This window comes from Natator depressus, chromosome 1 (genome assembly GCF_965152275.1).
Source record: "Natator depressus isolate rNatDep1 chromosome 1, rNatDep2.hap1, whole genome shotgun sequence".
NCBI lineage: Eukaryota > Metazoa > Chordata > Testudines > Cheloniidae > Natator > Natator depressus.
The window spans coordinates 320,502,269-320,519,433 of record NC_134234.1 but is presented as its reverse complement, the minus strand read 5'-3'; the positions used below and the strand labels follow the sequence as shown (position 1 = coordinate 320,519,433).

The following is a 17,165-nucleotide window of genomic DNA, read 5'->3' as shown; positions in this document are numbered from 1 at the left end:
TGACCAAGTATTAAGCAGCTTGCACTTAATTGCTCAGCTCTTCATAAAATTTTGGTTGACATTACAAGGCAAGACAGGTACACATTAGAAATACATCTGCTGATGAGCATGTCAATTGCAATGTGGGATAATGTGATGAGAGATGATATTTTGAATGGATTTTCTCCCGTTGCTCCAATTGAAAATAAAAATGTAATAATGTGTGCTGGTAATAAGAATCTTAAACTGAATGGCATCTTTAATGTCTCAATTTTTTAAAATGGTTCCTTTAGAACAGTCCAAAACACACAATTAATGCGTACTGGTAGTGTCTACTCTTTCAGCACTTACAGGAATTCAAAAATTCACGTAAAAACATTTAATTTATCAACAAAATGGAAAAATTTTCTTGAGTAATGCTTCTATAAAGCCTTTCCTATGCAAAAGTGTATAAATATTTAAGAAAAATTTTAAACTCTTAATATTCAGAGTATTGAGAAAAAAGATCTGTTTGCCTATTGTAATATTAAACATTTAATATTATATTTCATTGTTCAGTGTCTTTGGAGTTGAGTCTCAACATTTACTTTGATTATACATGTATTCTTTTTAATAATGTCAGCTTTTCAAACTGAGGAAATGCCTGTAAAAGGTTAATTATTTTGGTATATAGTTAAGCACAGGTATTTTGAATTAGATTCTAAGACATCAGCTTTTCTACTCCGTCGTTTTTGTCATATTAGTCTGATGAACTCATTTAAAGACTTTTATAATTACCCATTCTCACCCCCAGAAGATATTGCATGTTCCTGAAAGTGAAATACCTTCAAATAAATCCATCTGGATTGAAATAACCCGCCTTATCTTACTAATGGACAAGCTATCACTTACCATAGAAGACAAATATCAAGATTTCATTGCTTTACAATTACAATAAAATCAGGCATCTGCTTCCTGTGTCTTGATGCTCAATAAGTAAAACTGGGATAAGGTGTACCCTGATGCTTAGTAAGTAATACTGTAGTCCCTGTGAAAGTTTGTTCATATTAATTGCACTACACTATGCATTCATTTATTAACAGCCAGAAAATAGTACTCTTTTCTGGTGGCCATTATTAAGAAGTGGAACCACTTTTAACTGCAATAATCTAGTTCTTTCTCATTTTCTCACACAGCACTTTGTTAGTATATGTTAAGGTAATGCATCATAGGCTATGCCTGAGAGATTCCTGTCTTATGGGGAATATATTTTTTTTCTTTATTTATATTTATTTGTGTGCATTCCCTTATTAGTTTCTTTCAGATAGTATGTTACCAAATTGTAACAAACTCCAAAGCTAAGATGAGAGTTGGTTGGGAATGGAAAAGGAAGAATGGCATGGTTTTTTTTTTCTTCCCAATTTCAATCCATCCCACACAATCTCTGAGCTATTTGTTATTGAAGTTTTCATATCCTTATTAAGATACTGATGATTATTTTTAAATTATGAAAACATTTCTGTTTGTATTAGAATTTTTAAGGTGAAGATTGGTAGACAGGAAACAGCACTCGACCTCAGGAGATCTGGGTTCTGTTCCCACCTGTGCCACAGATTTCCTGGGTGACAATAGGCAACTCACTTAATCTCTATGCCTCAATTCCCTGTCAGTAAATGGGGATGCTTCCTAATCAAACGGGTGTACAGTGAGGATAAGCTCAGTAATATATGTGAGGCCCTCTGATATAGATGGGCATTGCATAGGAATCTAGAAAGGGATTTTTTGTGTTTTCCCCCAGACTACATTTTGAGCCTCAATTACCACTGCCAGGTTAAATGCAACCAAAGTGTTGTCTGATAATTAAAGCATTGGACTGGGAGTCAGGAGAGCTGTGGTCTAGTGTTAGTGCTGCCATTGACTCATTGTTTGACCTTTGACAATTCACTTAACCTATTTATGCCTCAGTTTCCACAGCTGTAAAATGGGGATACCTTCTTCACAGGAGTTTTTTGAACATTAGTTAAAGCTGGTAAATCATTTTGAGATTTTAAGTTGAAAGGTGGTAGGAAAGTACAGAGTATTATTAAAGTCAGAAACCAAGCAAGAGCAAAACCGTCACTTCCAGTCTTATGCTTTGACTCAGTGCAACATCAGCTTGGTAGTGAAAGAGCTCCTGTTGGGAAAGAAGGGGAAAAGCAGCTCTTCACTCCAAGACTGGACAAAGCCCGACCCCCAGTGCAGGCTATTACAAAATGTGCAAAAGCAGCTGAACCTTACCAGATAATTAGTTTTGTGAACAGAAAATGATGACAGCAAACATGATTTGGAGTAACTAAATCCACAGGAGCAAAGGGTAAGCTTTTTAAAATTCAGTAAGATTAAGGAAGTGTGCATGTGTGCTGCTGATCACCTTGAATTCTCCAATGATACAGATGATAGAGAAGATAGTTAAATCCTAGTATTCAGTTGTTCTGTGCTGTCTTGAACTCAGCCTCCTTCAGTGTGCTTATTGGGATTCATCTAAAGCCCTGCCCCTAGGCCTATCACTTTTTATGGCTGATTTCCTGGGCTCATAGATAGGGTGCCCACTAGCACATTTCCAGGATACTGAACATTCCGGGAATGGCATGGGCCTGCCCCTACTGGGGTGTGATCTTGCACACACTATGTGTGTGAGGTCAAAATGGGGGTGCCATATTGAACAGCACTCTGCCCAGTCCCTGCTGGCGTTACCTCACATACACAGTATGCGCAAGATCACGTCTACAGGGGTGGAGTGGTTTCGTGCACTCTCCATTATGGCATCCCTCTTCTGACACCAGACAAAACCAAAAACTGTTTTGTCTCAGTACTGGATGGGGACAAACATTACAAAAGCAGCTCTGGTTAAAACTGCATGAGTGGCCTGCCTACTTCTAGGCCCAAAGCCACAAACGTATTTAAGCCACTATCTCTTTTCCCTTTTGTGATAGTGAGGCAGCCACCTAGATCATTTTTGCAAGAAACACCTTAGATGCCTAAACCACCTGAGTTCAGGCACTGGGTTCCCATTTGTGGCTCATTAAGCAGAGATAGGCACCTGTCTATAGGGCAGGTCTTCACTACCCGCCAGATCAGCGGGAAGTGATCGACCTATTGGGGATCTATTTATTGCGTCTCGTCTAGATGCGAACAGAAGCAGTCGATGGGGGAGCGGCAGCGGTCGACTCTCCACCGTCCTCACGGTAAGTCGACCTAAGATACGCCAACTTCAGCTACGCGAGTCGTGTATCTTAGGTGGACACCCCCACACACACACTGTAGACCAGGGCTATGAGAGGGATAGAGCTTAGAACACAATGTTCTCATGCGCATCTCCCAGGAGCTAGCTTAAAATGGCTCTCTTAGAGCTATCTTTCCTTCCATATTGTACAAGGAACCTACATGACTAATTCAGGCTTTAGGGATTGCAGTAGTGTTCCTGCGACTTTTGTTTTACACATCTAAAAGTTACGCAAAGCGTTGCAACACTGCAGTCCCTTCGTGGATTCCAACTCCATTGGCAGTTAGTTCTCTGCTCTCTTTGATAGCCGAGAGAGGGTCTTTAGAGTCTCAGTGCTCAACTTTTTCCACAAAGGCCCTCCCACCCCATTTCACACCATAAGAAAAGGCAGCATGTGCCTACCTCCCATGAACCCCCTCTCTCCCCCCAGTCTTGGAGGCAGTGAGCAGCACTCTGGTTGGCTGCACTACACCGAGGTGCCCACTGAGCTGAAGAGGAGCCACTGCCTCTCTCTGCCAAGGCTAGAGCCACCCGCTAAGTCTCCTGGGTAAAGTTAGCCAGAAGGGCAGATACACGTGTCCCTATGACTCTTGTTTACTATCAGCCGAGCGCTTCGCGGCGCATTTTGGGGCTTGTTGTCCAGGTGCTCCCTGTTTAGTAGCCCACGATGGAAAAAGAAACTACATCTCCCAGAATGCAGGGACATCGCCACTGACCAATCGGAACGCAACTTTAGTGTGATTGACATGCCGCTCTATACAATCGTCTGCGCAGGAAAGTCAAAACACGCCCGCCCTCGGCGGGGGAATCCTGACGGGCAGGTCAGAAGGCCAATAGCAAGGGGCCGTGCCTTGAGTCGTGTCTGTCCTGGCCACTCAGGACGAATCCCATCGGGGGGGTGGGGTTTGATGGAGGGGGAGAGCGGCCGGAGGGGGAATCTGAGGGGAATCTCGAAATGGCGACGGGTTTGGTAAGTGCTGAAAAGTTTTGGGCTGAGGCGAGAAGGGGCTGGGACGGGCGAGGGCGGCTGGGCTGGGGCAGGAGAGCAGGCGCCGCTGGTGGGGGAGGCTGTTGGTTGGGCTCCCTGCCTCAGGGGCCAGCGGCTCATTTCCCCCACCCAGCCGCAGGGTCCCGAGTCGCGGGCTCCTGCCCGGGGCCGGGACTCGACTCAGCGCGACCCAGATTCCGAATCGATGGGTCTGTCACGGGGGCGGGCGGGGCCCCGAGCGTCGTCGTCCCCCCCACCCGCCGGCGCTGCAGTGCAGGGTCCTCCGAGCGCAGCGGCCACCCCTGGGGAGCGCAGCGCCACCGAAGTCCTGCGCAAGTTCGGTGTCCGGCCGCTTGCGCCAGCCCCCGCCGAAGCCGCGGGGCAGCGCCGGTGTTGCGCCGTGTGGCCCCTGCACTGGGGGGAGGGGGGGCGATACCTGAACCGGAGGGGATCAAATCCGACAGAGAGGCAGAGGGCCCCCGCGGAGCCCTAGTGCAGGTCACTAGCCGGCAGGGGCGCAGGGCGACCCCACTCTCCCCATCCCCCACCAGGCTTGTTGTTACGCAGTTTGAATGAATGGGCCTTGCGCGCATGCGCCGTGCTGGGGAGAGGCTTATAAACAAGGGCAGCTTCCAGGCGCTAATCACATGACGGGGCGGGGGGGGGGGGGGGCGGTCTGGCAGCTGCGGAGCCCGTTTTCTCCAGGCAGCCTATGGCTCACAAACCCTCCAGACAGGCCTTGGTCAGTCACTGCGCGAGCCACTGCGGGGACAGTCTTACCGGCGTCGGCTTCTCTCTGCTTGGCCACTGGGCTTGTGGTTCGGAGCCTGCATCCAGGCTGCTTTGTGTTGTGAGTCAAGGGCAGGTTTCTCTACTGTCTGGTCAGCGGCTGGCTGCAAGTGCTGCTGCAGTATAAATAAAAATAACCCAAATCCTGTTCTGGAAGTTGATGGTTGCCTAGTGACCATGATCTAATTACAGTCCCAACCAGTATTTTGTATAGAGCAGACCTCCTCCTCTCTCTCCCCCCTTTATCCAATCTAATTGAAAGTGGGGCTAGATCAGATAATCAGAAAATCAGAGATAAGCTGGAGAATGGGAATGTGTGAGGCCCCGGTGTCACCTAGCGGCCATGGGAGAGATGGCCTGCTTCTGGACCTTTGTGGGCTGAGGTGAATTATGAGCAATATTTGGACCAGGCGTGGGCAAACTTTTTGGCTCGAGGGCCATATCAGGGTTGCGAAATGGTATGGAGGACTGGGTAGGGAAGGCTGTGCCTCTGCAAACAGCATGACCCCTGCCCCCTATCCACCCCCTTCCACTTCCTGCCCCCTGACTGCTCCCCTCAGAACTCCCAACCCATCCAACCCCCCCCCGCACACACACTCCTTGTCCTCTGGCCGCCCCCTCCCGGGCCCCCTGCCCCTATCCAAGCCCCTCTCTCTCCCCCCCCACCCCACCCTTACCAGGCCACTCAGAGCAGCAGGACAGGCTTATTGGAAAGCCGGGGAGGGGCTGGGGACTAGCCTCCCCGGCAGAGAGCTCAGGGGCAGGGCAGGATGGTCCCATGGGCTGTAATTTGCCCACTTCTGATTTAGACAGAAGAATGGGAATTGGGGGTGCTAGAAGAAAAAATTATTAGCTGGCTGTGCATTTATGGCTTTGCAATCAAGAACAGGACAACTCTGGGTGGATGATAATCAATGATTTCTTGGGGGAAAACAGTTTTTGATTTTTTTTTATTTGAATTAAATACAGGTATAAAGTCTTAAACTAGCTTTTGTCAGTAGCCTCTTCTGAAGGTGCAGAGAGATTATTTTCGTTTCAGTTTATTCAAATAGTTTAAAGGTCAGTGGCTCTCAACCTTTCCAGACTACTGTACCCCTTTCAGTAATCTGATTTGTCTTGCATACCCCTAAGTTTCACTGCACTTAAAAACTATTTGCATACGAAATCAGACATAAACATACAAAAGTGTCATTGCACACTACTGAAAAATTGCTTATTTCTCATTTTTATCATATAATCATAAAATCTGTTAGAATATAAATATTGTACTTATACTTCTCTATATACTATACACTGAAATGTAAACAAGTCATATGAAATTTTAGTTTGTACTAACTTCAGCAGGCTACATAAAATGCACTAGTGTAAAACTAGGCAAATATATAGATGAGTTGATGTAGATAGTAGGAGTAGTTTACCTCTGGTTGAAAACCACTGGCTTAGGTCAATGACTAATTCATTCAAAGTTAAGAAACCAGTTGGGAGTTGAAAAAGCAAAAAAGCTTGTTTTCCTCTTCCATCTGTGAATAAAAACAAGGTGTGAGAGAATGAACTACCAGTTCTAAAATCTTGAAGAACATGGTGACCAGAAACGATCAGTTCAGTTCACAAACTACAGATAATATTTACTTTTGTTTAATAAATGATTTAGTTTTATATGTAAAACATGTTTTCATAATTTTTTAATAAACTTTATGTATCCAGTACAGCAAATGTAGTTTTATTTAACTTAAAAAACTATTTTAATATGTTTCTGTGCATTTAATTGAGTTTTAATTCCCATCCAGATAGAGCTTGACCCAAATCACCAGTAAAAAATTAATCATCTAAGATGCATCATTCACTGTTTTCTAACATGTAAAAACTTAAGAATCTGAATAAATGTAAGTTAAGTAGATTGGTCAAATTGCTCTCGCTCTCTCTCTCTCTCTCCCTCTCCCTCTCCCTATTCTCCTGGTTAGCAAAAAAACCCATGAAATTTGGTGTATGTTTAGGTGCAAATCAACATGTTTTAATGGTTACCAACCAGTAAGAATTAATATTTCTTTAGGAAAATAACTTAAAAAAAAAAGTACAATTGCAAAACAAGATTAAAATCAATTATTTAAATCACGGTTTTCTGCTTGCTGATTTAATTATGATTAAATTCAGTGATTTAAATCATTTTGATTTTAAATCAATCCATCCGGACACTAAATGTTATTGAACATCCTCCTCAGTTACAAATTAACTGGAAAGTACTTCATCTTCCTTATGTGATATGAATACTATTATCCTTCTTTCTAAATATGGAACAGAAATATTTATTGTACACTTCTGCCTTTTTTTGTTATCATTATGAACACTTTTACCATCTCAATTTAGTAAGAGCTTATACCACTGTTAGGATTTCTTTTGTTCCTGGTATACTTAAACTCCTTCTTGTACTTAGCCTTGCCAGCCATGAAATTTTGTCTTTAGCTTCCCTTATCGATATTACGCACTTCATAACTTCTAATTTATGCAAATTGCTATCTATGTCTCCCTTTCTACATTTGTTATATATTGCTTTTTTATTTCTAACTATTCCATTCACATGTCCACTGAGCCAGCCATGGTGGGCTATTAGCCAGGGTGGATTGATTCAAAAAGTAAAAGTTTTATAACTGTTATAACATGAGTTATCAACATCAGATGTCAAAATATGCAAAGTCAGTATTCTATAAAACTTCAGGTTCTCAGGCAGCATTTTGCTTATTTTGCCTACCTGTAAACTTTGATTATTATAGTTGGAAATATTTTCAGGTCAGTTTGTATTTGTATGATCAAATCAACAGTTACTGATAAAAATTGAATACTTCCAAGTCTAAAAATATGCTTGATCAAACACAAGTTAATTGGGCTCAATACAGGGATAACAGGATGAAATTTAGTGCCTGTGATATACAGGTCAGACAAGATGAATTAATGGTCCCTTCTGGCCTTAAAATGTATGAAACTGTAATTCACACCTAGTCTCTTATCTAATATGTCTTCTAAAGAGTGATGGTTCACTGGCACAAAAGTCCAAATGAAAACAATGTCCCAGTCCTCAGAAGCTTGTAGCATTTTTAATTTCTTGCAGTAGGTGGACATGCTCCCCTTTCCCGTCCAACTTCCTATAGACTTCCAGTGCCCCTTAAAATCTGGCCTAAGAACTGCATGATCCAGGAGTAATTTGAGGGTTAAATAAAATGTATAAATATGTACATGCAACTTTCATTTGGAGACAATTAGACTGTTATCCAATTCAAACAGGTAAGAGGATCCTATGTGTGGCATTTAAATGGTTTGGGTAGACTAGCACTTCCTTGACCCTCCTCAGAGAATAAAAGACAGCTTGTAGAATTGGATAAAGCCATTGGAGTTCAGTATGTCTAATTCTGAAATACTCTGTATACAGCATAATGTATTGTCTTACTGGGTTTTCTGAGACTTTGGCAGTTGGTTGGGGAAAAATAACGCCAAAAGGAAAACCACAGGATATAGTCTCACCCAAACATCCCATCTTAATGTGGCTTTGGTAGATGTTGCTCAACCTTTGCCAAAAGTTTCACTGAACCCCATTTTTTGAATAGAGATATTTATCCATTTTAATAGAAGGTATGTAACCTAATAAATAAACTCATTATTTATTTTTGTCAATTTCTTAAACGTGAACAGCTCAACTAATTTTTAAAAGTTGAGTTTATACAAGTCATTCACATTTGTCTTTGTTGACCAAAGGAAATAAAATGTTTTTACAATGTTGTACTACAGTTCTGTACTTCTAGCAAATATATTTATCACAAATGTTTTTGAGCATGAAGCTGAATTAAAAAGAAAATCATCTGTACTCTCAAGCTAATTACTGTTTATTCCATGGCAATAACATCCTAGGGGAGAGAAAAAAGCATATGATGCCCAGATCAGACTTTAATCTACCAGGATAAAACATTGCAAAATGAACTTGGACCCATTTATTTTCTTTCTTATTTGTCGAAGGCATTCTCAACTTTTGCATACAGAGATTTTTGTCTGGGTAAAATTGAGAGCTGGAAATACTAACTCATTTGCTGACTGGAAAATGTATTCCTCATGCATATTGTACAGGTTGTATTGGTCATAGGCTTTTAATTTTTTTAGGTAAATTTTATTATGAACTTAGCATTTGTTTTAGAGAAATATCTTCCTGTGGAGCAACTAACTCCGTCATTTTGGCAGGGACAGAAAGATCAAGGAGAAAAAAACAAATCCATGGAAGAAGAGAAGAAGGAAGCAGAGAGAACCCAACGGACAGCAAAACTAGGTGGAAGGGAGGAAAAGAAGGGCATAGACAGAAAAGAAGAGAGAACAGCCTCAAGAACGGATAGTGCTCTGATTTGTCCTGATTCCTTCCCCAGCTCCCCATGAAGGGCCAGACCCAGATGGAGGATGGGGAGAAAAAAGCCAGAAAGAAAATAGAATGAAGGAAGGAAGGAAATAGGGATGGTAAAATAAAAATGACATGATGCATGTAGCACTTAGATAATGATGTTTATATACATAGGTCACTTTCTCCGTTTCACTGTGAAGTCCCCTGGAGAACACCCAAAGCTCTGTTAGAACAAATTCTGCTTTCAGCTACACAAGTCTGAGTAATTAGATTATAACTGACTTGGGAAAATGTGAATGCATAGCTGAACAAATTTGGAGGGGGAGCAAGGTGATGATAAAATGTTGATTAGGAGATTTGAGTCAAATTATTGTTTAATACTAGATATAACTAGATTGAAAAAGCTGGTATTTTTTAAAAATTGCATGCCACAGTAGCGGATTCTCCCCTCCCGCCTTTTTTTTTGTTTGTTTGTTTGTTCTTCCCTATCCCAGTTTGCCTATTCAGGACTAAAATATGTTGTGCAGCACAGATGTCTTTGAGTTGATTTTTTTCATATACAAATTCTTTTTAACCAAATTAAGGGTGTTGGCGCTTCCCAGCTGTGTGATATCAAATAATAATGGCTTGTCTACACTGGTAAAATCATGAGGATGCTAATGGGTTCCTTAGACTAGCCACATCTTTTAGAGGTGTTAATCTCAATCATTCCACTAATAATCTGTCAACAGGTGTGTAGGACAGAGCAAATCATTCAGTAGCAGCAGACCATTATTAGCATAAGTTGTCAAAAGACAGCTGTCACCTTGGACAGCTTTTGGTGGTGATCTTTATCATTGGGTTTGGCATGATTTATAAAGTACTCCTTTCTTCTTCTCCCTTCACATCATATGAGAAAAATTCTTTTTTTTTTTTTTTTAGAGAAATCCTTTTAAAAGTCTTACAAATTGGTATTATGTACAAGTTTCTGTCACTGAGCATTTGATTAAAGTATAGAGTTTTACTAAAATATGAGCATGCCGCTTTATAACTTTAAGTAGATGGTAGTAATCAGTAATCACAGCTAGAGCTATATGCCATTTTCAGAGATAGGTGTCTAAAGTTAGGCATCCAAGCCCTGATCCAGCTGGTCCATATAGTTGATGGGCATTCATTTTGTTCACAGATGATAGAATGAAGAAAACTGTTCCTCAAGGCAGCCTTCCTGAAACTAAGCATTCCACTAGTCTGATGTTCTTCATTTCTACTGTCCTCAATGGAGATAATGCAGCGGGCCATGCTTTCAAGAAAATTCTTCCAATAGGAATACAAATACTAATTTTTACTAATTGTTTATTTTTCTTTTTAATTTATAGTTAGCTTCTGTGTTTTCCTTTCTGTGACATTCGTGGTGAAACTGTTGTGGGGTTTGAACTGATGAGAGCTGAACAGCAGTAGTAATGTGCTTCCTTGCATTTTGCTATGCCTGTTTGGCTGAATAAGGGATAGCTATATACTAAAGTATGAGGAGAAGTTTGGGAGTGTAAGTCCTTGATGCTGTTGACTTCAAAGTGTTGCTGACACAGATGTCGTTTCTGGTAAAGGTGGATAGTATTGCTCATGTGGCTGTGCAGCTTTTTAATAGCATTGTACAAGTCTGATTGAAGTCAATGAAAAGACTCCCACTGACTCCAGTGATAGCTGGCTCAGGCCTTAAATGAAACCTCCCTGTGGGTAGTTATTGGCAGTTGTTCTTCTGCTTCTGAAGTCCCTCTTATGCAGAATACCACAGGGCATTATTTTGCTATCCTTTGTGTTGAATGTATATGAGGCAATTAGAAGTCCTGTTTAGCTCTCCTCAGCTTGAAATGGTGCTACAGTAATATAAATAATAATTAATTAATAAATGGTGAAGAATACTCATGGCCCCAAAAGTACCTCTGCCATTGTGTTTCCCCACTAAAGAAAACATTAATGACTTAGTAGACACACCAAAACCGGCCATAAATGAAAATAAGACGTGTGCAATAGTGTCAAATAATTTCATTGTGGTAGCGGAAGTCTGTTTGTTTGTGGGAGATTTTCAAAGGAACAAATGGGAGAGTTAGGCTTAACTGTCCTGTATGCCTTTGAAAATCTTCCCTATTATTATTATTGTCGGTTTTTATTATTTATATTGTGGTAGCATGTAGAGGCCTCAGCCAGGTCAGGGCCCCATTGTACTAGGCACTGTACATAGTAAATAGCAGTCAGCCCAAAGAGTATACAATCTAAAAGACAGGGTGTGAAGTGGATGAAACAAGCGTATACGAGGGTATGGTAACAAAAATAGGCTATTTTAGCACAGACTTGCTGCGTGCACAGGTGATAGCCAATGAATTGCGATAATCTCAACCACAACCTGCCTAACCATCAGATGGCAGTTTTCTGTATACGTAGAGCAGAGGGAAGATTATTCTTCAAAATATTATAGTGCATATGGGGCGCACATTTAATTTTCTTGTGTCTTGGAATTTTCTTTGTCAGTTATCCATTTCCTTGTATTCTGCCCTGTTATAAAACACCCATGATTACCTTTTCAGTGATATTTTTTGAAAGTAGCCGTGAATCCTGTTACAGTAGCTTTAGTCCGTCATTACCTGAAAGATCAGTAAATACACCAAATTATTACAGCTAAAAAAGAAAGTTTTCTAATCTTTAGGGAACAGCAGTTGTGCAGAATAACCACCTGTTCCTCTCACAGTTGGTACTAACATTTAGTAATATTCCTTTTGTTTTAAATGTTACAGCACCAAGATTCTAGGAAATGAAGAAAACAAGCAGTCAATGCAATTGAAATGTGTAATGAAACTTACTAAATTGGCTTTTTGTTCTCCACTATAACTAAGCATTTTGGTAATACAAGAAGTTAGAAGTTGTAGATAAGATTTTTGGATAAGGGAGGGCTTGGTGATAAGGCAACAATTTGTATATGGAGCTACATAACACACCTAATGTTTCATAATTTTTATGCGTGTAATCTTGTGTCTTTTCAAAGTCAGAAAATTTGAAGCATCCTAACATGGTGTGGGAAGTGAAGACGAATCAAATGCCTAATGCAGTACAGAAACTCCTGTTTGTAGTGGACAAGAGAACTTCAGGGATGAGTGAGTCATTGGAGTTACTGAAATGTAATGAGAACCTGCCATCTTCTCCTGGATATGCATCCTGTGATGAGCACATGGAGCTTGGTAAAGAATTTAATAGTTTTCTAAAAGCTACATAAAGGGCCTAGTTCTGTAGCTGCTCCATGTGTGAAATTCCTATTGAAGTCCATGCAAGTTACACACATGGAGTAACAACAGAAGCAGACAGAATTTTCCTCTTTCTACGTTTACTTGTGTTTTTTATTAGTACAGGAAATATGCATAGTATTATAGTTGATGTATCATGCCATATTACAGTTCTGAGGCACAATGGTTTCCCTGTTTAGCCCATCCCCAGCTCCTGCCACATTCACGTACAAGCAGATGTTGACAGAAACTTTCTTTCTTAACTCTGGGCTGTAAGTTTCTGCTCACAACTTCCAGTGAAGTTCTTTTTGTTAGGGAAGAAGTACACAGACAGAGCTTCACATCTCATCTCCCAGGTCCAAGTCCAAATGCAGATTCTGGCCTAGAGGAACATTCAGCTTCATTGCTATTATGCTCAAGAAAAGCAGTATATAAATCATTGAATAATGTGTAATCAGTAAAATATTTAATAAATATTCATATATTCAGGTTATATGAAGTTACACAGTAGTTCAGTACATGAAGTACAATAATGTTATTAAATTACACAGGAGTAGAGTGTATATTGTCTGCAGTAAGAACTTAAATAACAAATGGGGGAGTCTGCTTTCGCAAGAATGTTTAATATGTAAAATGTGTAGGCTGCTGGTCATATATATGAATAACTGCTACATTCATGGCTTCTGAAATATGTTTCTCCAGATTAGCTGTGAAACTTCGACAGAAATAGCCCTGGATGTTCAGCATTTTGTAGAGGCTTTCCTGTTAAAGCAGATAGATTGTAGTGCTTGATATTCATTGAACATTTTAAGTGGTGTAGTGTAAAGATGCACAGTAACTTAATTTACTGATTCATCAGGCTCAGACTGATGCTGTTTCCCCCCCAAATGTTGGTCTAATTAAACCTTAAAAATACTGCATCTGCTATCAGAACCACATTTTGTGTGTATTTATTTGTACTCATAACTTGATCTTTGAAAGGATCTGTTCAGTTTAATTTTTTTATTAAAATTATTGCCTAAAAGTAAAAAATAGGAATTTAGAGAGGCATTCTATACTGTCATGTCTGCAGCTCTGTATAAGTAATATAGATGTGATAAAGGGGTTTGAGAAGCACAGATAATTGCTATTTAGAAGTTTTTTAAGTTACTGTGTCCCTTCTCCTTTTGTTCACCACAGATTCTTTTATCCACTATTGTAAAGTAAAATTCAGCCATGGAAATAAGCGTGATTTCTTGTGCACTTGTTTGTAGATGATCTTCCTGAACTACAGGCTGTTCAGACCGATTCTACCCCAACTGCGCTCTTTCAGCTTGGTACAGATGTTTCACATCAAGAATATTCAGGGCCTTCATGGAACCAGCATACCTCAAATAACAATTCAGAAAGTGCTTATTCTTGTGAGAATGGGGTGAACTGGTTGACAGAACTGGCAAACATAGCCACTAGTCCACAGAGTCCTCTCATGCAGTGTTCTTTTTATAATAGGTACAGGCATTCATTTTGGTTCTTTTAGTTCTGAAATATGCAATATTGTTTGTTGTTACAGACATTTCCTTTATTCCTCAGAGGGCTCTGTGTCCCAACTGAAGCTCTGAACATTCCCTATTTTAACCGTGTTTTTGATCTTTCCATTCCTGCATGATAGCCACATTCCTTTCCCAGAATACAGTATGGGACTCTTTTTAGAGCAGGGGTGGGCAAACTTTTTGGTCCAAGGGCCACATCTGGGTATGGAAATTGTATGGCAGGCCATGAATGCTCACGAAATTGGGGGTTGGGGTGGGGCCAGAAATGAGGACTTCAGGGTGTGGGAGGGGACTCCGGGCTGGGACCAAGGGGTTTGGAGGGCGGGAAGGGGATCAAGCCTGGGGCAGGGGGTTGGGGCAACAGAAGGGGTTAGGGGTGCAGGCTCCAGGCAGCGTTTACCTCAGGCAACTCCTGGAAACAGCAGCATGTCCCGCCTCCGGCTCCTACTGGGAGGCGTAGCCAGTGGCTCTGCCCACTGTCCCATCCGCAGGTGCCACCCCTGCAGCTCGCATTGGCCGTGGTTCCCGGCCAATGGGAGCTGTGTGAGTCACGCTTGGGGCGGGGGCAGCGTGCGGAGCCCCCTGTTTGCCCCTACGTGTAGGAGCCAGAGGGGGGACATGCTGCTTCCGAGAGCTGTGCGGACCCACGGCACGTGCAGAGCAGGGCAAACGCCTGACCGCGCTTCCCGGCTGGAGTGTCAGAGCAGGGCAAGCCCCGGACCTCACTCCCCAGCAGGAGCTTGAGGGGTGGATTAAAACATCTGGAGGGCCGGATGTGGCCCCCGGGCTGTAGTTTCCCCACCCCTGTTTTAGAGCCTATTGCAGCAGCTTCATAATTGTCTATATGGAATGAAGTTGAACAGTGCTAGGCAGTCTCTCACCACAAAGAGGTCACAATATACTCGTCCTGCTGTGCAGCTGTATGAGAGACTATAGGTATATCTGCACTGCAATCGGGAGGTGTGATTGCAGCATGTGTAGACCTATCCAAACTAGCATTGATCTAGCTAGATCAAAGCATGCTTGAGTATTTCTACATGTGCTGCAATCATACCTCCCAGTTGCACTGTAGACATACCTTGTGTCACAAGTAGTGGAAGCATAGCATGAGAGCCAACCAGACTTGTGGCAAAGGGTGCTTAGATTGAAAGCTGCTCTGTGGGTTTAGTTGGAGTCTGGGGTGTTGGCTTGTTTCTTATGGCTCTCCGGTCTATGCAGCGCCAGTCCTCCCACATGTAAGTGTGGGAATGATGCCGCAGCAGCAGAACTGTGGCAATATATTGTATTTTTAGGGTAACTTCTCATTTGGGTAAGGAATGATCTTGTCACTTTTTAAAAACTTTCTGCATTGTTATTGTCATGCATACCTGGTTGTATTAGAAATTGGCTGAGACGCTAAGGAAAGGTATGGACTAAAGTCATAATTCCGGAAGAAAAACTGCAAATAATTGTGTGATGAAAGTGTGAAGACTTTTATGGGGTATGGTAGATGGGATGGCTTATGGCTTATATATGCAGTCACTAGGGCAGATTGCCTAATGGCTGCATATATAAAAGCTTAAGAACCCGAGTTAAATCACTAAACATGGGTATTAAATTGCTCCTACACAATGTGCTAAATGTCTGCCTATTTTGGATGGAATGGTTTAATGATAAATTCAACTGTGTGTAAGGGAAAGTTGTGTGTATACGTCTGTCTGTGTGTAAAATGTTAACACAGGCAAGATGTTTACACACAAAGTTTGGCTGTAGACAAAGAGTATTGTCTTTTGGATTGAAATTTCTATATGAAAAATAATTGTAAAAGAAAATCTATTTAGAGTAATAGCATAATCTTGTGATGCCAAAATACCAAGTTTTATTTTAATAAAAATTAATTTTTCATTGTAGATCATCTCCTGTTCATATAATAGCAACAAGCAAAAGTTTACATTCCTATGCACGTCCTCCACCAGGATCCCCAAAGAGTGATTCTAGCTTCTCTAAGCATCACTTAGATGAAACACCAGTCAGACATGAAAGGGTGAGTTGTCCTGAAATGCTTGTTAAATTATGTGAAGAATCAGGACAGGTAGACAAAAGTTTTCAGAAACAGAAGAAAGTACAAGAATAAAATGTATACATTCCTAAAATCCTTCCTATTGTAAGCTAGATTCCCCATTATCATTTTTTTATCACTAGCTTGTACCCGAGACAAAAATAAGTCTGTTACCCAAAGAGATTACAATTTAAAACATATACAGAGTAGGTGTAATAGGAAATGCAGAGGAGGAAATAATAAGTTCTTATTTAATTATTGTATTTTGATCCTACATGTGTTGGTATTGTGAAAGAAGCGATGCCCCAAACCCTTAAAGATATGAACAAAGGACCAGCCTCAAGATCATGGTCTACATTGCCATTGGTGTTCCCTCTAATTTTTTATGTCCATGTGCAGATTGAATTTTGTTATGTGCACCAATATGACCATGGTCATATTGGTGCACATAACAAAATTCATGTGGTAGGGGTGGGGCTGACGGGTTCGGAGTGTGGGAAGGGGCTCAGGGCTGGGGCAGAGGGTTGGGGTGGGGGGTGAGGGCTCTGGTTGGTGGCACATGCTGTGGGGTGGGGATGAGGAGATTGGGGTGTAGGAGGGGACTCAGGGCTAGGGCAGAGGGTTGAGGTGCAAGGAGTACGGGCTCTGGGATGGGGGGTTTGGGGCGTAGGCTGCTATGGGACTTCCTCTCCCCCTACTCCTAGCCCTCTATAGCCACAGCAGCTCGGGGTCGGGTGAGAGGCACCTCTCCCCAACTGCAGCAGCAGAGCTGGGCCGGGTCGGGGGCTGGGTGCCTCTCTCCAGTGGGGCTGTGCTAAGCTGAGGGAGGAGCTCCTCTCCCCAGCAGCTCTGGCGGAACTGGGCTGGGCCAAGGAAGGGGCACCTCTCCCTGCCTGCCTGCACAACCCTTGAGAGCTTGCTGCGTGGCTCTACAGGGAACATAGATTGCCATGTGTGTTTCTTAGCTCTAACTGCTGT

At 41.9% G+C, this 17,165-nt stretch overlaps 1 protein-coding gene across 3 annotated transcripts in view; it reads left to right on the top strand.

Moving 5' to 3' along the window:
• The first annotated feature begins 4,136 nt into the window (after positions 1-4,136).
• The window catches only part of HBP1 (HMG-box transcription factor 1), a 34,184-nt gene continuing 21,155 nt past the window's right edge, over positions 4,137-17,165 (top strand). The window contains exons 1-5 of one of the 3 annotated variants that reach the window (XM_074942471.1): positions 4,137-4,190; positions 9,219-9,485; positions 12,386-12,578; positions 13,874-14,108; positions 16,040-16,172. In XM_074942471.1, coding sequence (XP_074798572.1) covers positions 9,483-9,485; positions 12,386-12,578; positions 13,874-14,108; positions 16,040-16,172 — 564 coding nt within the window. In that variant the 5' untranslated portion in view covers positions 4,137-4,190; positions 9,219-9,482. Of the gene's footprint in view, positions 4,191-9,045; positions 9,486-12,385; positions 12,579-13,873; positions 14,109-16,039; positions 16,173-17,165 lie in introns of those variants that run through there. The other 2 variants (XM_074942469.1, XM_074942470.1) reach the window with 2 other exon arrangements.